The sequence below is a fragment of the Tenebrio molitor genome, chromosome 5 (assembly GCF_963966145.1).
Source record: "Tenebrio molitor chromosome 5, icTenMoli1.1, whole genome shotgun sequence".
Taxonomy (NCBI): domain Eukaryota; kingdom Metazoa; phylum Arthropoda; class Insecta; order Coleoptera; family Tenebrionidae; genus Tenebrio; species Tenebrio molitor.
In genome coordinates this window covers 6115064-6135020 of record NC_091050.1, presented here as the reverse complement: position 1 = coordinate 6135020, position 19957 = coordinate 6115064, and the positions used below count along the sequence as shown (strand labels likewise).

At 32.3% G+C, this 19957-nt stretch overlaps 5 protein-coding genes across 5 annotated transcripts; 4 read left to right on the top strand and 1 right to left on the bottom strand.

Moving 5' to 3' along the window:
- Nucleotides 1-233: 233 nt before the first annotated feature.
- Nucleotides 234-2664, top strand: LOC138131434 (PAX3- and PAX7-binding protein 1). Its single transcript, XM_069048432.1, has 2 exons — nucleotides 234-1002; nucleotides 1056-2664. The coding sequence occupies exons 1-2, from the start codon at nucleotides 234-236 to the stop codon at nucleotides 2600-2602; spliced, it is 2316 nt and encodes a 771-aa protein (XP_068904533.1). The 3' UTR covers nucleotides 2603-2664.
- An 852-nt stretch (nucleotides 2665-3516) lies between these two features.
- Nucleotides 3517-5293, top strand: LOC138131436 (uncharacterized). The gene is made up of 3 exons (XM_069048435.1): nucleotides 3517-3873; nucleotides 3933-4093; nucleotides 4152-5293. The coding sequence occupies exons 2-3, from the start codon at nucleotides 3941-3943 to the stop codon at nucleotides 5103-5105; spliced, it is 1107 nt and encodes a 368-aa protein (XP_068904536.1). The 5' UTR covers nucleotides 3517-3873; nucleotides 3933-3940; the 3' UTR covers nucleotides 5106-5293.
- Nucleotides 5294-5378: 85 nt separating this feature from the next.
- On the top strand, nucleotides 5379-6688 carry beta3GalTII (beta-1,3-galactosyltransferase 6). Its single transcript, XM_069048434.1, has 2 exons — nucleotides 5379-6338; nucleotides 6390-6688. Exons 1-2 carry the CDS (start codon nucleotides 5488-5490, stop codon nucleotides 6670-6672), a joined length of 1134 nt encoding a protein of 377 aa, XP_068904535.1. The 5' UTR covers nucleotides 5379-5487; the 3' UTR covers nucleotides 6673-6688.
- On the bottom strand, nucleotides 6678-7851 carry TfIIFbeta (transcription factor TFIIFbeta). Its single transcript, XM_069048436.1, has 4 exons — nucleotides 7553-7851; nucleotides 7351-7499; nucleotides 7078-7289; nucleotides 6678-7024 (listed from the first exon to the last, which is right to left on the bottom strand). Exons 1-4 carry the CDS (start codon nucleotides 7696-7698, stop codon nucleotides 6731-6733), a joined length of 801 nt encoding a protein of 266 aa, XP_068904537.1. The 5' UTR covers nucleotides 7699-7851; the 3' UTR covers nucleotides 6678-6730.
- A 5811-nt stretch (nucleotides 7852-13662) lies between these two features.
- On the top strand, nucleotides 13663-18563 carry LOC138131554 (sodium-dependent noradrenaline transporter-like). The gene is made up of 13 exons (XM_069048618.1): nucleotides 13663-13801; nucleotides 13854-13895; nucleotides 13945-14065; nucleotides 14116-14247; nucleotides 14655-14853; nucleotides 15045-15171; nucleotides 15222-15356; nucleotides 15407-15644; nucleotides 15693-15808; nucleotides 15867-15995; nucleotides 16055-16252; nucleotides 16954-17100; nucleotides 17147-18563. Exons 1-13 carry the CDS (start codon nucleotides 13718-13720, stop codon nucleotides 17219-17221), a joined length of 1743 nt encoding a protein of 580 aa, XP_068904719.1. The 5' UTR covers nucleotides 13663-13717; the 3' UTR covers nucleotides 17222-18563.
- Nucleotides 18564-19957: the final 1394 nt, after the last annotated feature.

Below are 19957 nucleotides of genomic sequence, written 5' to 3'. Positions count from 1 at the left end.
ATCATTTTAACATTTTTTGTAAAAAAATTTTTAACCCCAAGAAATTAATAACTGCTTGCATGTGCTTTGAAAGTTTCTATAAAATATTAAAATGTCAAAATAACGTCATGTCTATGACTGTGCACTGTGTGACAGTGACAGTTAATGGCAAACATAACCTCAATTGAACTTGTTTTGGAAACGTAGTGCACAACTATTTATTAGTGTAATCATTTGTCGTTTAATCGTTGAGGATGTCGTTGTTTCGAAAACCTAAGAAAACAATACAACGCCGCGTCTTCACCGAAAATGATGACGAAGAGGAGGAGTCGATGGAAGTTGAGGAGCAGCCTCATCATGACCGAGAGCACAAAAAGAAAGATAGTAAATCCAAACATAAGCAGAAACAACCTTTACTCAGTTTTGAAACGGAAGAAGAAGGTGAAGTATTTCAAGTAAAAAAATCTTCACATAGCAAGAAGGTAATGAAGATGTTTGAAAAAGAACGTATGAAGAAAAAGGAAACTAAGGTTGAAAAAGATAATTATAAATCTAAAGTAAAAACAGAAATTGTTACTGACGATTTGGTACTGGTTGTGAACCATAAACCAACTCCACCTTTAATATTGAGCGGTAGAGATGCATTGTGTGCTGGCAAAGATGATTTGTCATCTGAAGATGAGGAACCTACAACACATAAATTTTCAAAACCTGATAATTTTAAAAAAGTGTTGGAATCTGGAGCAATTCCAGATGCAGCTATGATTCATGCTGCAAGAAAAAGGAGGCAGAGAGCGCGAGAAATGGGAGATTTTATTCCAGTTGAAGAGGATGAGCCAGAAGACAAGGGGCGATTAATGAGGGAAGATGACAATGACGGAAGTGACGACGAGAGAATTGATATGGACGTGAATCTCACGTTGCGAGATCAGGAGAGAAGAAGGGAACAGTTTTTAGCTGCTCAAGAATCGGATCAAGAAGTGGATGAATGGGAGCATCAACAAATTAGAAAAGGCGTTACAGGTATTCATATTTGTATTTTACTTTAGTTATAAATTAATATGTGTTGTTTTTAGGAGCATCAGCATCTTTGTCTTCTGATCTTGTGTATAACGAATTTCAATCAGAAACTTCACAGCAGCAGCTGACAACAATTCCAGCTCAAGCAATTGATCCAGGCGTTCCTCGCACCCCTCAAATGATCGCCGATAAACTTCGCGAGCATTACGAAGGTGTTTGCGCGTCACGCGAAATGAACATTAAAAAGCTTCAACAGACTCAACAAGACATAGAACAAATTACGTCTGAATTGGATGAGCTAAAAACTAAAGCACCTAAAGCAGCTGAACGTTTTAAATTCTATCAAGAACTTCGCGGATATATCACAGATTTGGTGGAATGTCTTGATGAGAAAGTAGGAATAATTGCAAACCTGGAACAGCGTGCGATGGATCAGTTGGCAAAACGGTCAGAATGGTTGATTGAAAGAAGAAGGCAAGACGTGCGGGACCAGGCCGAAGAAGCCACCAACAGAGCAGGCATGAAGAAAGGACCAGAGGATGAAGAAAAAATTAGAAGAGCTGCAGAGCGAGAAGGGAGAAGAACGCGAAGAAGAAGAGCAAGGGAGATTGGAGGACAACCAAAGCATGTTGAAGGCATGTCAAGTGATGATGAAATATCACAGCAGGACGTGCTCAATTTTGATAAAGAACGAGAACAAATCGAATCGGAAATCCAAGACGTCTTTGAAGATGTCGTTGAAGACTATTCTTCAGTGGCAAATATCCTAATCAAATTTGAGGAATGGCGCGAAAATGATATAGCAGCCTACAATGAAGCATACGCCACGCTATGTTTGCCGAAAGTAGTGAGTCCGCTAGTAAGGTTGGATTTGATTTTTTGGGACCCTCTGAACGATTCGGTAGACATAGAAAGACTGGAGTGGTACCGAACTTTGGCGCTTTATGGTTTACATGACGATGAAAGCGAGATTACATTAGCGCAGGATCCGGACATAAATCTCTTACCTACGATAGTAGAAAAAATAATAATCCCGAAGTTGACGCAATTAGTTGACAGATGTTGGGACCCCTTGTCCAGTTCTCAGACTTTGAAGTTGGTAGGAATAATTACGAGATACGTTCGAAAGTTTCCTACATTAGGTCCTGCCAGCAAGGCTTTAAGCAACTTATTTAATGCCATTTTACACAAAATGAAATGCTCCTTGGAACACGATGTTTTTATTCCTTTGACTCCAAAGCTGATAGAAAGCAAATCGCCATTCTTTCAAAGACAATTTGCGAGTGGCTTGAAGTTATTAAAGAACATAACAAGTTGGCAAGGAGTACTCAATGATAATACTTTAAAAGAACTAGCGCTAAATTCGCTGTTAAATAGATATTTACTGAGCGCGGTGAAATTTTGTTTGCTAACTGATGCCGTTTCCAAAGTTAGTCTAATAAGTTTGATTTTGCCAAGAATTTGGTTACAAAGCAACACTCCAGAACTGAAAATGTTTAGCAATAACGTTTTAAATTTGTCACAACAATTGGATAAAAATAATCCATTGCATTTAGAGAGTATAGAAATTCTAAACAACATACTAAAAACGTTACGCACTTAGTTTGCATTTGTAATGATCTGTGTGATTGTATTTTAAAAAATAATAAAATGAGTAGTATGAAAGTGTCAATTTCCTTCTGAGATAAAAAAAAAATCAATTAATTAAACGTAAGTTGATATCATTCCTCAATAGCGTTGTGGGTGTTCTAATTCCCACCGTTAATAGTAAAATGAATGTTGAACTTCAAAAACATATATTACACATGAAGCTGAAAACTTGGTTTCGTTATCTCTCTTTTTCTGTTGCATTTGTTTTATTGCAGGTAAATATTTATTAAACTGAGCTGTAATTACCTCATGTTAATAAGTGCACCTTTCAGATTCCATTTAGAAAATTTAATGACATCGATACGGACGAAGAATTTCTCAAAGGAAATACATTCTTGTTGATAGCGACTCTTTTCAGTAAATTAATGAATAACACGCTAATGTTTTTCACGGTACAGTTGCGGATGTTCAAAAAAATTTTTGTCGATTATGATGTAGCCAGTTTAGATAATTTTAATATTTTAACGGATATTTTTGATTATGGTTATGAAATGCAAGACCATTTTTGGAATATAATTTATGTAATAGTGGGCAAGTCATCATGAATAAATTTTAAATTACATCTTTGGAAGTTTTTAATTGAAAAAAAAATTAAAATTTTTGTTTGTAAAAAGATCTTAAAAAATTATATTTTGTATTGAATATTGAAAACACGTTTAATAGTTATTTATGCAACGAGTGCAAAAAGTGAATTATTATTGCACGCGACGTGAAAATTGTCCCAAGAGCCGCAGGCGAGTGGGATAACACGTCAAGTGCAATAACACTTTTTGCGCGTGTTACATACAAAATTTTTTCTACGATCGAACAAAAAAAACGAGAAAAAACCAACGATAAACAACAGTTCAGTCCTGTGCGTCGTGTGTAAAAAATGCAAAAAACACTCACTTTTTGCACGATCGTAGACAGACTGTTGACAGATGCGTGCAATAAAGACTTTATTGCACTAGTGCAATTAAGAGGCACTTTTTCCACTAAAAACAATACAATGAACAAACTTTTTGCACGATCGTACAAAAAAAAAATAAAAAAGTTGCCGAGCCAAAATTGGTTTATCTGGTTTTATTCACTTTCTTATGTTGGTAGCCCCTACTTTTAGTCAAGGTTTATAACGGTTTTGTTTTGTTTTGATCCATTTTAAATTCAAATCGCTGTGTCCTCGGTGTTCGAAAAAAACAATTCGGCAATAATTATCATCTCGTCATAATTAAAAAAGATAAGAAGGTAATGTTTTAGTTAAAAAACAAATATTTCTGATTTATTTAAAATGGGTTGGTTTTCAGTTAGAATTATGGGTAGTCAGGGGAGCAAATTAGAGCAGCGCCCCCAGCAAGTAAATGAGTCCAAAGAAAGTGTTCTTACCGAAAGCGTGCCCTCATCACCTATTTTGACGCCTTTAGACCCCAGATCTCCTAGTGTGAATATTGCACGGACACCTTTGGAAGTGAGTCAAATTAATAAAGTGCACAGATCCTAAAATAATGCTTTATGCAATATTACAGCTTATTTTGGCTTCTGCAACAAATGAGGAGGCGTGTGATGCAATGGAAGAAGATAATGTTGAAACAAAAGATCTTGTGAATGTAATTTTAGGGATAGATCCACGATCCCCAACTGTAGAATTTAATAGAACACCAATAATTGTTGGAACAGTACCTAAAGAAACAACATTAAAATTGCAAAATAAAAATTTGGACAATGTTCGTAAGTCTATAATTCAGACTACACCAGTTACAACTGGAAGAAAACCTGCAAGTGTACCACCAAAATTATTAGGCAGTAGTCCAATTTCAGTCATTTCTAATTACAATAAAAGAAAGTCATTTGCTGGTTTGCTTGAAACAAACATTGATTTTACAGAAACAGATCTGGATACTGTTTGTCAAGCTAAAGATGATTTAAATAAGAGTTTACCAGTAAATATAAAAGATTTACCATTCAATAATCTGAAAAATCAAATGGAAGCTCTTCAGATTGATGGAACAGAGTGTAATTTGCCAATGAAAGAAGACACTATTGAAGATGTGTTAAAAAAAGATAAATTTTCAAGGGAACAAACAGAATTGCAATTAAATAGTGATGATAAAGGTTTAACAGAAAAAACAATCAATGTAACAGCTCAAGTAAAAGATTTTGATAAAAAACTGACAAACTTAATATATCAAGATGAAAGTGAAGAAGATGATAATAAACTGAGTGTGAGATTTTCTAAAATAAAGGAAAATAATCGTACACCTTTAAGTGTAAGAAATGCTAATGAGGAGCCAAAGAAAATTAGATTGAAAGTTAGTGATAAACCAAGAAAATCTGACAACAGTAAAATTCCAGTCTTCAAGGATAATTATGGTAAAAAAATTATAGTTCAGTGTGAAAATACTCCTCCAATGAAAATGGAAGACACAAAAGTTAAATCTAAATCGTCTCATTGGGATGCAGATAAAACATTGATTATTTAATTTTTGTTGTTTTTTTTTTTTAGTTTAGGGCATCTTTAGATGAATTTTGTTTTACTGCAACTGTACATTAATTTGCAGATGAGTACTAAAATGGTTTGTTTATTTTATGTATATATTTGTTTCTCAAGTATGTAAGCATGGCCTGTCACCATGAAGTAATTTAAAATAAATGTTTGTCGATTTTGTGATTTATCTATTTTTTTGTATCAATCATAAATACACCTTTAGTCTTTATTAGTTGGCGTACTTGACATCTTAAGTTGTTGGCAACACTAGTTGAATAAACTGTCAATACTGTCATAAAATTTGTTGAATGCATTTGAAAAACGAAAAATGTAAAGTTTAGTTTGTGCGCGTCTTTTAATAATCGTAATAAATTATCATGCTTGAAGCCATGAGGAGAAAAATTAGTAAATTGAAATATTACAAAACTCCAATTTTGATGATATTCTCATTTTTATTTGGCTGTATGTTGACTATAAACCTAACCCCAATAGATAAAACTTGTAAAATTGAAGACTCAGACAAAGAATATAACATTATGAGAAACTCAAAATTGAAAAATCCAGATCTCATTGTTTTAATTCTCTCAGCACCAAAAAACTTGGATAGAAGAAATATTATTCGACAGACATGGCTTCAGTTAATTGATGCAAGTTCTGAAGATGAAAATGTTAAATTTAAAATGAAACATTACTTTGTTATTGGCAGTTTTGGCTTATCTGTTGATGAAATTTTCCATTTAAGTACTGAACAGTCACAATTCAGTGATATTTTAATTCTTCCAATGTATGATAGTTACCAAAATCTCACTATGAAAGTATTAAAAAGTTTTGAGTGGTTAGATGAACAGTTTGATTATGGATTAGGTTTTAAATATGTGTTAAAATGTGATGATGATAGTTTTGTGCGACTTGATAAGTTATCAACAGAAATAGCAAATATAGAACTGATTTATCTTAAATCAGATTTGAAACATGTAAACACATTGATTGAGAATGCTGCATCTCCATTTATTCGTACAAATATACAACTCAATCCAGATGTGGTGAAAAATGAATTGCAGCTATATTGGGGGTATTTCCATGGCAATGCCAGGATTAAAACCTCAGGAAAATGGAGAGAATCTAACTGGATAGCATGTGATAAATATATACCATATGCACTTGGAGGAGGGTATATTTTATCTAAAAAATTAATATCAATTATTGCCAAAAATAAAGATAATCTGAAGTAATTCATATTAATATTTTGAAGTACTGAAAAAATAAAGTTCTATTTTAGACAATACAATTCAGAAGATGTAAGTGTTGGAATATGGTTATCACCTGTAACAAATATATTGAGAATACATGATATTAGATTTGATACTGAATGGACTACAAGAGGTTGTCAAAACTTTTACTTGATCACTCACAACATATCAAAAGAAGAAATGCAGAAAATGTATGAAAACATTGTTAATATTAACAATCTGTGCAGCACAACTTCCATAAAAAGACGTCATTACTTTTACAATTGGGCAGTGCCTCCTAGTCAGTGTTGTACTCTTAAGGAAAATAAATAAAATAGTTTAAACAAAATATATGTATTTTATTTAGTTAAAACATACATAATAAAATCATTCAATCATCATCTGATTGAGAATCTTTCTTTTCATCATTAACTTCAGGTTGCTTATAATGTCTATATTCAGGTTTCAATTCCCACATATTTTTGTGAGGATTTTTTAAATTATAATTACAAACTTCCTTTAAGATTTCTTTTAAATATGTGATTGGTTGTTTTGTAATTTTTACTAAATCCCTAATGTTGTAATACTGATGCTTTTCAAATGCTGCAAATAACATTTCTAAAACAGCATCTTTATCATCACGAGCCTTCTTTCCTTCAGCCTTCTTCCTTTCCATATATTCAATCTAAAAATTCACAAATAGTAACTGAAAAAATTAAATCTCATGAAGCTACAAACATTGTTCTTATGATCTGAAACAGGTTTAAATGATGTAACAACTCTATCAATTTGTTTAACTTTGCGTGTAGGCAATGAGGCTTTTCTTATAGACTCCAATTTTAATTTCATGTAACAATTATCAGCATATGGTCTACATTCAAGTTTCTGAACTATTTTTCCCTCCATGTATAATTTTTCTGTTTCTGGTATAATAGCATCTGTTTGTGAAGCTGTAATTTACATGACAATTTTAATACAATACTTAACATAATTATATATTTCATTGCTCACGAATCACATGTGAAAAAACTCCTAAAGTTTGTTGGGTAACTTTTGACACATCTAATCGATGATCTTTAGGTATACTCTCTTCACCAGGTTCACTTAAATTTAAAATTGCTGATGAAAGAGTTAAAGAAACCTGCGCCTTTTGTCCAGATCTTTAAAAAATCATTAGTGCATTTAATATACAATGCAAATTGACCTAACTGACTTGGAAATTTTCAATTTGCCCACTTCCATATCACTTGGAGCTTTCTCCCATCTATTTGCCACATATTTTGGAACTTTTACAAGCCACACTCCACGATTAGCATTCGATAAATCAAGGTCTCTATCGATGTGGGAATCTTTAGACATTTTTATATATTTTTTAAATTTTTTAAATATGAGATTAAAAACGAAACAAATCTATTCCACTATTCGTTAATGGGTCAATTCACTATGATCACTATGACTCAGTTGTCACTTCACTTCTACGTTTTAGCGCTTTAGTGCTTTTATTATTATTATTTTTTGTCATAAACCACCGTCGACACAAACACGAAACTCATAAAGCTATCTATTTTACCGACATTTAATTTTTGGTTGTTTCAGTAGTAGTTAGATAACCATCTTTTCCCGTTTGTATTAGAAGTTGCCAAATTATAATTATAATAGACCGAATGACTTGGCGAGAAATAAATTTTTATTTGACTAAATACTCTATAGGTCATTTTCAGCCGTCCTTAAAAATATATATGTAATTACTTCGTGCTCTTAAGCAACTGCTTTGTAGAATGAATTATTTTACCAATTGAGATTTGAGGTATAGTGTATGCTAAAGACCGAGGAAATAATGTAAACATTCAGAAGAAATTATAATACCCGTTTTCCAAATCGCCGTAATGCCAATAGACGAACATGTGCAATGATCACGGTAAAGAACGCGCTGCGCGACTCTTTTTATAAACTTGGAATCATGAAATAAACGCTTCTTTATAAAACTCGTTTTTTTAATATAGGTACTATTATTTCCCCTGTGTTGTGGCTTATGAAACCTTGTAGCTGTTGCCACATACTATCATTATCGTTAAATTTAACTTTTTTTGTAGTAAAATGTCTTTTTTTATTTTTATTTTTTTTTAAACTAACTGAAAATAGTTATTTTTATATTAAGTGCGTGAAGAGAGTGTTTTTTGTGCATGAAAAGGTCTTTTACGCCGAGACGAAGGTCGAGGCAGTATAAGCCTTTGAATGCACAAAAACATCTTCACGCACGAAATATAAACAATATTTTTTCTATAATTGATTCAAAAAATTGAAATTAAAAATTCAAGTCAAGTTTTTTTTTGTGTGTATAAATTGAATCGTAGGTGAGTACAAGAAAAAAATGTAACACGGATAGTGAAGGAAGAAACAACGACCCAAATGAAATGGCACAGGGGTTTTGTAAGACCTATTATAACTTCGCGATATAGTTGTGAATTTATGGCTTCAGTCTATTTTGAAATGTACTCCTGAAATTTGCCAATATTTTTGTAGATATTGTGAAGAACTTATTTCGGAAGAATGGGCAACAATTAATGTGAAATCTTTCATTTAAACGTTTTTCCTTTAAAAATTTCATTAGGAGAATCTGACTCGGAATTTGATTGGGATTTTCTAATGAAATTATGGAAGTTGAAGTTCTTTTGTGTCATAGACAATGGGTGTGTAAATATTTTGCAGAAAGATTCGAATAAAGTAAGGCTTAATAAGTAGGTACAAGATTTTATACAATCTAGTTCTAGGAATGTTTTGGTTAAAATGAAAAATTCATTGAGAAGTTACTATCTGGTTGGTTAAGACACTGTATAGGTGGGTTATCTAAGTGGTGCATAAATTAACAGGAGCCCGGTCCCTACTATTCTGTAGTTTGTTCAAGTCAGTTTCCTGTTTTGTTAAATTGGATTAAAAATGTGTGAGTATTGTTATATTGCAAACTAGTAAAACTGACAACAATGCACTAGACAATGACGCAGTTTATAACCTCAAACTTAGAAAAACATAACCTAATTCAACAGACAGCTTTACTGCCAACTTAAATGCACTTTTTCCATGGCCTCCCCTTATGCCAAAACATCGTGAATGGCATATATGCGTGAATTTCAATTTTTTGAATCAATAATAGAAAAAATACATTTATAATAAATAGTAAGTGCCACCTAGTTAAATACACATGTTAAATGTAACATTGTTATGCTGGATATACATTTCTAATTTTTTTCAAATTACTCTTGACCAGACTTGTATTATTATTACAGTTATTAGTATTACACCAGGTCAGTCGTCTAGATATAGTATAAGAGCTTCCTGGCAAAGTTTACTAAAACCTTTCCTGTTGAAAATGAGTTATGTATAGAGCGCGGATGAAAAGCATTTATTTCTTGAAAAAAGCGCCTACAAATAAGCATTAAAAATAAGCAAAAAAGTACCAAAAAGAGGCAAAAAAGCACGAAAAAAAATGGAATTAATAATAAAACACACCCTTCCTTATTGAAAATTATTATTTCCTAAAACGAAACAGCCATTATACAACTACAAAACACATTATTTACATTAAAAAATAGTGATTTGTGGCATAATAATGGGTAGGCAGCAGGTGAAAGCGATGATTTAATTACACTCGGTACAATTAATTCTCAATTAAAACTCAAAATTCAAAAACTGACTACGTGACCGACACAGAAAAGTTTAATTTTTGAATATCAGTTATCATGATGATAGTATTGATAGTAAAAGGTGGTTTACAGAGATTTTGTTGAAGTGACAAAAAAATGCTGCCCGAAATTTTGATTCCGAGATTGTACATTTATATGAACATTCGTAATGTATAAGTGTTGAGCCGTTGTGACCGTGTATTTTTTCGAAAACAAAGTACAATTGCACGTTGCGACTTCTTATTATTAGCCCCTTGCAAGGGACGTGGACATCTACAATATAGATGTCCCAGAAATAAGTACATCAATTTTAATTGGTAATATGTAGGACTCGTTAATATAAATAATATACAGTGTGAACATAAGGTTTGGAACAAAATTCATAATAACGTTATGTGATGTTTTTAAGAAAATTGCTCGGACAGGTCGATTTATTTCGCAAAATGCCATCATGTGAAGTGCAACTTGTTTAAATGACTTCATTGATTTTTGCACAATGACGTCATTACCAATTTTTTTAAATGACAAACCCCACTTTTTTTCTTTTCTTTCTGATAGACCAAAACGATACTACCAAAACGATGATTAAAAAAATTTAGTAGATACCTACCTTACATAATTTTTTTGAGAAAACGACAAATTTTACTCCAAAAATTTAATTTAATTCTTAATGTAATTTTTTTTTGTATGAGTTTATTTAAAATAGAAGATTTATTTTAATAGACCAAACAGTTTAGAATATTTACGGCAGAGAATTTGCGCTGAAATGGAACAAATAAGCCCTGACATTATTGAGCGCAATGTATAAACTGTCGGTGAGTGCCAAATGGCTGGCGGGCGACAATTTCAACATTTGCATTAAATTTTATTGTTAACCTTAGATGTTTGTTTGTTTTTGTTTGAGGTCAATTAAAATTTTTACACAAAAAATTAAATAAAAGTTATGATTTTCTCACATATTATATACCAAGTGCAAAAATTTTTGTCGGAAATTCTTTTGCTAATGAACGAAAACATCCATAAATGAGGTCAGAAGACCAATAATTATGTATTAGCAAATAAGAGCATGAGACGAAGTCGAGGGCTTTTATTTGATAATTTTATTTGTCTTCTGACCGAATAATTTATGGATGTTTGAGTTCATTAGCAAAAAAATTGTCGATATTAAAATTTTGCACGAGGGGTATACGGCTGATTATTTCCTGAATAGAATGAAACCAAACGCATTATTTCCAATCCTTTTCATTCAAAATAATTTATTTAAAAAAAAAAAATCAGGTACCGACATTTTTTATCAGATTATTGCACATGACGTCATTGCGCAAAAACCAATGACGTCTTTTAAACAAGTTGCACGTTACAACATGACATTTTTCGAAACAAAATCGACCTGTGCCAGCGATTTTCTTAAAAACATGACATAACGCTATTATGAATTTTGTTCCAAATTTTATGTTCACACTGTAGGTATAATACATATACTTTTTTTTCCAAACCTTAAAATTATTCATTAAAAATTATTGGAAGATTTGGTACAAATTTCGTTACCCGCCTATGGGGATGATTTGCTTCGCCGATGCTGATAAGCGTAGAAGAAAAAATAAATGGAAGAAAACTTTCACTTTTACTGCTGCGCCCGTTACTGTGACTTATAATGATAAGTGTGGAAGAGAAAAAAGAGAATCATCTGGTAGATATTAAATGAAGACAATTTTACTCTTTCCAACATACCTCTCTATCTGTATCAATTGGGATCGAATATACCAAGTCCTTCCTGTACCCCCACAAGAACTCGCACGGAAATTCTCTGGGCTCGAAGAGCACTAGCACTCTCGCACGATTCACCATTCACTACACAACACAACTCACTATTCGAAAATAAACAAAATTTTAGCTCAAATCACAGAATCAACACGTAAACACCTGCCTTTTGGCGTGGTATAAAACGAACTGAAAATTTAAGACTCTTTCCTCGGCCGTAGAGCGAAAAAACTGTTCTAAAAACACAATGTTTTTCGTTGATTTTACAAAAACTATTACGTGTTTCACAGTCATTGTTATTGAGTCATATAACTAGAAAATAGACAGCTCCTTAATTTATGGGAGGATAAAATACTGAAATGAAAATTATATTTCGAAAAAACAAATGGTACATAACAATTTAGTTGTTCTTGAAGAGATCTGTCACTGGTTAAAATTAATGTAGGTACATACTTATTTCTGACACACGTTGTATCTATACGCCTAAATCGAAAATACCTGTTCCGATGGGTTTGAGATTTGGTTAAACCCATCTCAGCTGTTTAGTAGACCCTCTGAATATAGATACTAAATCAAGCTCTCAAAACAAACACTTTTATATCTACATATAATTTACATTCAAAGCATTGAAAATTGCTTCTGATCCGAATCTCTTTTGGCAATATGCATATACAAAGAATAAAAGATTCAAGTCTTATTCCAAAATTGATATACATTATGTATTACAACAAGGAAATCCAAAGTGATTTTTTCTACATTTTAAATTTATTTGCCAACTTTTTTGAAAATAAAATAAAAATAAAATGAAATTCGAACCTGACGGCATTCTCTCTTTTCCATTAATGGAATGCCCAAGTACTTCGCTTTTCCATTATCTGTCATTTTCAATCTTTCTCTCAGATCTGGCGTGTATCCTTCAGCTTGGAAACAATCGAGTGTCTGTACCGTTCATAAATAAAGGAAAAAATGAAGGTGAAAATTATCGAGCCATAACTTTACTTTGCAATTTTTCAAATTTTGTTGCATGGTCCTCTACCATACCCCTATTGGATTCTCTCATGGGATATACCAACAGGTTGTATGAGTACAAAATTGGTGACTCTGTCTTACACAGGCGTAAGGCATTACTTTTGATCAGAACGCACAAGTGAGCTTTTACAAATCATTAAAACTTAATAATATCCTCATCATTCAAAGCATTACATGTTACATGGTTGATCTCCAGGCTATAATATTCACAGTGAATGCCTTAAAATTGAAAAAATATAAATTTTTTGCTGAGAGAGCATTTTCTCGAGGCGGTTTTTTGTCCATTTTGTCCGTTCAAAGCTTAGAGACGAGGCGTCTCGTTTTATCTCTATATTTTCTCTTTAAACTTGTCAATGGTATGATAAACTAATGTTTTAGTTTCGACGTAGAATTTTCAAGAACAAATGTACCAGTTTTCACCACTGATGTCAAGGGAAAAAGGAAAATCAAAGAAAATCAAGTAGAGGTTTATTTCCTGTTTTTTCCCAAATTAAATGAGCACCTTCATGGTACTTATTTTTTGGGCAACGAAGTGAAACAGATGATGAAAACACACCTTGTCGAATAAGATCATATCGTACAGTAGAGTCAAAAAATTTATAGGAACTACATAATTTTATTCGACGAAGAATAATTGCATAGTTAAAATACAAAATTTCAGCGTCGTTACGTTATTGTATCAGTGCCCACGGCCTATGTTGACAAATACAATTGCTAAAATCTTCGTTAATATCTGCATTCTATCTTTATTCGAGTGCATAGTGCTTGTAAATTAAACTTAGTAGATACGGTTTTTTTTGCGAGGTAAGATAATTTCATTAAATAATAATTGATGAACTGATAATACCTAGTAACCAAAAATTTGAAGTGTCATTTTCATAGCTCAACGTAAACTTCAATTTTTCAGGATGAAACCTGAACACAGTTTATCTCGACGACCCAGTCCGTTATCCCAAATGGATTCTCATCTTACAATCCTGAGGCCACGCGACGTAAAAAAAATATATTTCTATAACTCATTACCTAGCCAAATTTAATTTTTAGTCTACACCGTCTGAAATTATGTCCACGGTTGGAGCGTTTTTGGTGCGAATTACAAAAATGTTACACCAAAAAATTTATTTTGAAATTCCAGGCGATGAGAGATCGAGAAACTTGGTATCAAAGAGCCAGATTTATATTTCGAATTATATGTTATTGTTTGGGTCCCGGTAATATATGGAGATTTCCACAGCAGTCTTTTACCTACGGAAACGGTATGGTTGTGCAAGTTATCACCATTTTTATCCATAATGAGATATTTTAGCTACTTATATGTATTTGTACATTGCCTACAGTTGGATTTTCGGCATATCGTTATTAGTTTTTGAAATAAGCCTCAGCCAGTATTTTGTTAAAGGCTTCGCCAAAATCTTCACTGTTTGTCCGTTCATGGAAGGTGTACATCACTATAAAATACACATGATTTAAAGCTTTACACGTGACTTAAAAGGATGCACTACAGTCAACATTTTTATAAACCTACTCATCTAAACTTAAGTCACGATTTATAATAATAAGTATATTTAATATTAAATTTTTACAGTACAAACCTAAATTAGAAGAACATTTTAAATTTATGAAGCACATTTTAAAAGTGTTTATAATTTTTTATGTACTATAAAAATGTATTTGAACTATTACTTACATAGGACATTTATTTTTTGAAATTAAAGTTTTTTTTTGAGATATGTAAATACATTTTTGAGGAGCTGAAATATATAATGAGGTATCCAGGTATATAAATTTTGACTGTAGGCTCTAACATATTTTGTCCAGTTACAACCTAATGTTTCTAAATTTTAGGAATAGCACTTTCAATGGCGATTTATTGTCTGATGGCTAATTTGCTTTACAGTATGGTGGGCGTGTACTCATTTATGTATTTGTTTTCTGGATTGTATATGATAATGCCTCATTCGCAATGTTCACAAATTCTACAAACATTTGGATGTGAAGATAACTACACTAATGAAACCAACTCTCCTGAATATATTTATTTCTAGTAAGTTCATAGTTTCAAATATTTAGAATTATTCTTTTAAGCAAACGATAATAAACTTTGAAAAAACTTTATACGCGTTAGAGATATGTACAACGTTCACGCTGTAATCCCTGTCAAAATGAAAACGTTATCATAAAGTTTCCATTTTATCTTTTGCTTTGAATTCTAGCATTCTTACATGTCCCTTTCAGCAACTATGTAGTAAAAGGCATGGATATTCAAGAAGACAAATATAATTTTAGAAACTGTGGACTGTTAGTTGCTATGTGGACGTTGCTGTGTTGTATAATTTTATTTGGTTTGTTGAAATATCACTGGGTAGGTAAAACTACCACTCGTAAGTTCTGCCTTAATTGTTTATATTTTAGTTGTCGATGTGTTTAAGCATTGGGATTTTTATAGTTCTTTTTATCACGACAATAACAAGTTTAACGTTAAACGGCGCTAGTAGTGGTCTTACAAAAATGTTTATTCCCACAACAAACGATATGAACCAACTGACGGTATTAAACTAATTTTCAATTTATTCAGAAAATCTTAAAATTGTTTTTAGACTTGGGTATATCCAGCCGAACAGTCTGTCGTTAGTTTAGGTGTTGGTGCAGGTCCCTTGACAACAGTTTGGTCAGTTTCAAGAATTAAATACTGGTCACATGTTGACTGCATTATGATAAATGCGATAGTATTTTTCTGTAGCTTCTTGTCAGGTATAATATTTTTTAATGCAGCGGGTGTGATTGCGACTAGAAGTAATGACACCATAAGCACCTATGCAAAGAATTGTCTCGGAGGTAAAAATAGTCTGCTTTAATATAACTGTCATTTTCCTTTTTTTTTAGAAACCAACATACATATCTTCCATTCGCATTTGTTTAACACTTTAGATAGAGGTCCTAGTAATTTTATGGTTTGTTTATATTTCCTGATCTTGTTTGGTAGTTGCTGCTTTTCTATGGTAATATCTTACAAATTCATATGACGAAAAAGTTATGATTATTATTATTATTTTGTAGTTAGAACATATTCAAATTATACTGCTTTATATTAACAGTTATCTGACCATCAAGAAGGTAATGCGTACTAGAATAATTATTGGTGTATGTACTTTACTGTATCTTTCTACAGCCATTGGCGCTAGCGAGGTAAAACAATTTCATTTGTACGTAATAGTTAATGTAAATTATTTTTTATAATTTTTTAGGTGGGCTATTCGTTCATAAAAGCCATTGATAAAAATTTTATTGCAACAGCCTTACTGATAATTTTATGTTTTGAAATGATATCTGTATCTTATTTTTATGGAATGCGTAATTTTTGTGACGATATCGAATTTATGATAGGTTTTGCTCCAAATTATTATTATCAAACCACATGGTTTGTTTTGCCAGTAGTGTTCTTTGTAAGTACAAACTGTCATAATTAATCATGATACATATCTAATGCATTGAAAATCTTATCGCTAACGACTTTTGAATCTTGGTAAAGTTTTTCATAACATTTAAATCATTTTTTAAATTCTTTAAAAAAATACATTATTGTCATTTTTATTTTTAACATTTGAGGAAGATTATTATCAAAAATTAATTTTGAAACACTATCTACAGTCTCGGACAATAAATAAATAAAATAAAATAAAAAAAATTCAACAAAATGTCAATAGATTGAATTGTCAATATCACAATTTTATAAAGTAAAAATCATTTCATTAAATAATTTAGTCAATAAAATTTAACAAAGAAAGCATAACAAGTGATATTGCTCTCCACTGTACAAAAACAGATTTAAATGCAAGCAATTCATATGTGTATTTTGTGTTGCAGATACACTTAATTTTATTAAATTTTTGATGAAATTTCTACTTTAATAAAAAAAATATAGAAACAATGTAACGCTCGAGAACATATACATATTATTAATAATACATCAATATAAGCAAAATTTAATGAGTAGCCTAAGTGAAATTTCAGATGGTATAAGTTAAGCATTATTTAAGTTATTTTTACATCATAATTTTTTTATTTCAACAATTTGCTATTAAAAATCTGTATGTCATATTTGGTCGACTTATAGATTCAATACGATATAATATAAAATTTTCAGATCATTTCTGTGGCATCGCTTTATTTAAAATTCAAGAAAATCGAATCCGTTGTTGACGTTGTTGTTTTATGCCTTACGTTGATATTCAGTATCGTTCCAGTAGTTGGATTCGCAACTTACAAGTGTTACATAGCAATAAGGAATAAGGTACATGCAAAGGGATAGTTTGTAAATTCTTATGCCAACTTTTTAGGGTTTGAGAAGAATGTTAAATCCAAGAATCAGCCCCGAATCAACCGCTCATCAACTGTCCAATGTTACTCGATAAACTGAGAATTATTGCACGCTACGTCAAACAGTCTTTTATAAAATTTCATGCAAGTCATCTTTCGAGGACTACTGGAAAAAACCACACACGTGTTCGAATGCAGCAACCTTTCTAAAACACATTTAAAGAAGTTTTTAAGAAGAGGAGTACGAAATATTAAAGATGACATTGTGACGCGCGTGACCCGGCAACATTTCTTTGTCGTGATCGATGACTGATGGTTTAAAACCGTAATAGTTCAACAATCCAGGTGCATTTTTTTCACTTCCTTAACTCGTGACCCCCCATATGTACGCGTTGTACGATTTTTCGTCGCGTGTTTAACAATATGGCCATTTTCTAATAAAACTATCCCCTGTTAAAACGAAAAAAGGGCGGTTTGCGCGTGCTTAGCACGTTCTCGGGAGGGATGTAGGTTCTAATAATAAAAAAACGCAGGGTGCATTTTATGTGTGTTATATACTTCGCCATTTACATAGGGGAGCTGCACATACAATCGACTAAACGAAGGGGATTTTTTTTTGTGTCTTGGGGTTATTTTTAAAAGGGAAACAGCGGGGAATTTTTTTGTAACGGCACGTGTAATCCTGTCATTAGGTGGGTAGTTTTTAGGCGATTTTTTAAGGTAGGTATAACAGGTAACAGTTTTTTATGCGTAGCTCAGGTGCTAACAGGTTGATAAGCGCCATTTTTTATCATTACGTGAAATGTAATCCTTTAAAAATTGTTGATTCTTGAGAAGTAAACGTATGACAGAATTGAATCCGTTTTTTCCTTGTCGGTAAAATAAGTCACATTCAGTCTTTTCACAACAATAATGGACCGTATAACCTTAAGTAGCCGTGTGCAGGCCACCACCTGCCCTTTTGCTGACCGCTGGGTGTGTGATAAAAAATCGGGAAGTGTGCCTGAAAAGAAGCAACTGTCTTTCTGTAAGCACAAGTACGTAACTAACACAAGAAAACACCAGTTCAGTGTTTAAATAATTTATACTGTCCATGGGAAAATATTTTAATAATTGATACATTTCAGTCAAAGTTTGTCTATTATAGATCCATCCGTTTTTTAGATTATCTTGACGTTTATGATTCAGCTGTTGAGGCTGCTTCAAAGATGCACCTCGATAAGAATCAGATGAAATGGGCTTTACAGGTCTTTAAGCAATTTTCAAAAACTTTTTATTCTGGGACATGCGTGCAATCGTGCAAAAAAGTAGAAGATAAAATCTCTCCCATACCTGACAACTTATTCTTAAGTAATGGGCATTGTTGTTGTTACTGTTGCTGATATTTTTCATTAATTGTACCCCTGTACTTAAACAATGGAATATAGTGATAAATTCAAGAACTCATTTGTTTTATTTATTTATCATTGCTGTTGCTGGACTCGGCTTTGCCTCGTCCCACAATTTCCAGCAAATCGTCCGAAATATTTTCTTTTTTGTCCTTACAACCTAAATAACGATTTTTTTAGCTTTGAATTAAAAATATTATAAAATATTTTTTGCAGTCGTTATCAAAAGACAGAGCAGTAACAACGTACTTACTTTCTTTGAATCCACCGTTTTTAACAAAGGACTCGAAAGGTAACTAAACTACCACTTTCAATGGATTTAGTTCTATTGAAATTTCGCTTTTTCTGGGTTACAAAAATGTGCATCGCCTACTTCAGTGAGCGGTCAGATCTTTTCATTGAAGATTCAACCAAGTACCTATGCACGCACATACCAAAAGATTAAAAGCGGTTTTAACAATGAGTTCGATTTTTCTTCTTTCCAATATTTACCTACCTGTGCGATGTTAACGGAATTTTTTTCATTTAAATTTTTTCACACTCTTTCTTGTGTGTGTTCTCTATGATAATCATCTTCTGCCCATTACTGACACTTCAGTAATGTTGTAAAATGAATTTTTTGTTGGAGCAGAATGGAAAGAAATAATTTTTATCAAAATAGATTTAATAATCTATATTTACACGAATGAATGAATCTGCGGCCATATTTGCGCACGGGAATACTGTCCACATATCACGGGACCGGACTCAGGGTCCAGCACCTGGCTAGGGCCGCACATGTGCCATACAAAAGACCTAAATCGTGACAGCCCGACGATTGTCACTGATATTTTATTTATTAGCCCATAGAACACGAGCGATCGTTTTTGTAGATTTAATTTCGACGGACAAGATGTATTTTGTAAAAAAGGACCCCTAGATAAAATTGAAAGTTGTTTAAATATGTGATATTTAAATATTTAAAAAATAGGACTCGTTATTTCTAGAAACTACCACTCAAATGCTCAAAACAAACGGCAATGTCAAGGGAAATTTGTATAATTAATTATTCAGTGGTCATCACCATAAACCGATTTTTAGGCCGAATGGAAACATTCTCGATTTATTTATATTTTATTAGTTGTTTACCTACGCGGTATACAAACATGATTTCACAAAGAACTAAATGAACTATGGTCCCAATTCTCCATAATCACCTTAAATAATAGCCCCCGAATCTGCTCTGTAATCTGCAGTAAGTAAGTACCGTGAAATGTCTATATTATTTACTTTCAACAAAAATACCCACCGAACCGCATATTGTAGGGTAGGAAAAAAATAAAAAGTAAAGGAAGTAGCCTTACCACAATATAAAAGCAGTTACCATATGCCACATGCTGACCAAAAAGAGAAGCGATTTTACCGCCGCGCCAACCAATTTTAACGACATCTCAAGAGAGAGAA

Excerpts from the sequence above, each read along its gene's own strand:
- LOC138131434 (XM_069048432.1), top strand. The coding sequence starts at position 234 with ATGTCGTTGTTTCGAAAACCTAAGAAAACAATACAACGCCGCGTCTTC. Across the intron at positions 1,003-1,055 it reads AATTAGAAAAGGCGTTACAG|GAGCATCAGCATCTTTGTCT; the intron begins GTATTCATATTT and ends TGTTGTTTTTAG.
- LOC138131436 (XM_069048435.1), top strand. The coding sequence starts at position 3,941 with ATGGGTAGTCAGGGGAGCAAATTAGAGCAGCGCCCCCAGCAAGTAAAT. Across the intron at positions 4,094-4,151 it reads TTGCACGGACACCTTTGGAA|CTTATTTTGGCTTCTGCAAC; the intron begins GTGAGTCAAATT and ends GCAATATTACAG.
- beta3GalTII (XM_069048434.1), top strand. The coding sequence starts at position 5,488 with ATGCTTGAAGCCATGAGGAGAAAAATTAGTAAATTGAAATATTACAAA. Across the intron at positions 6,339-6,389 it reads AAAAATAAAGATAATCTGAA|ACAATACAATTCAGAAGATG; the intron begins GTAATTCATATT and ends GTTCTATTTTAG.
- TfIIFbeta (XM_069048436.1), bottom strand. The coding sequence starts at position 7,698 with ATGTCTAAAGATTCCCACATCGATAGAGACCTTGATTTATCGAATGCT. Across the intron at positions 7,290-7,350 it reads AGTTTTTTCACATGTGATTC|CTTCACAAACAGATGCTATT; the intron begins GTGAGCAATGAA and ends TGTAAATTACAG. Across the intron at positions 7,025-7,077 it reads TTTCAGATCATAAGAACAAT|ATTGAATATATGGAAAGGAA; the intron begins GTTTGTAGCTTC and ends GTGAATTTTTAG.
- LOC138131554 (XM_069048618.1), top strand. The coding sequence starts at position 13,718 with ATGAAACCTGAACACAGTTTATCTCGACGACCCAGTCCGTTATCCCAA. Across the intron at positions 13,802-13,853 it reads CAATCCTGAGGCCACGCGAC|TCTACACCGTCTGAAATTAT; the intron begins GTAAAAAAAATA and ends TTTAATTTTTAG. Across the intron at positions 14,248-14,654 it reads TGTTTGTCCGTTCATGGAAG|GAATAGCACTTTCAATGGCG; the intron begins GTGTACATCACT and ends TCTAAATTTTAG.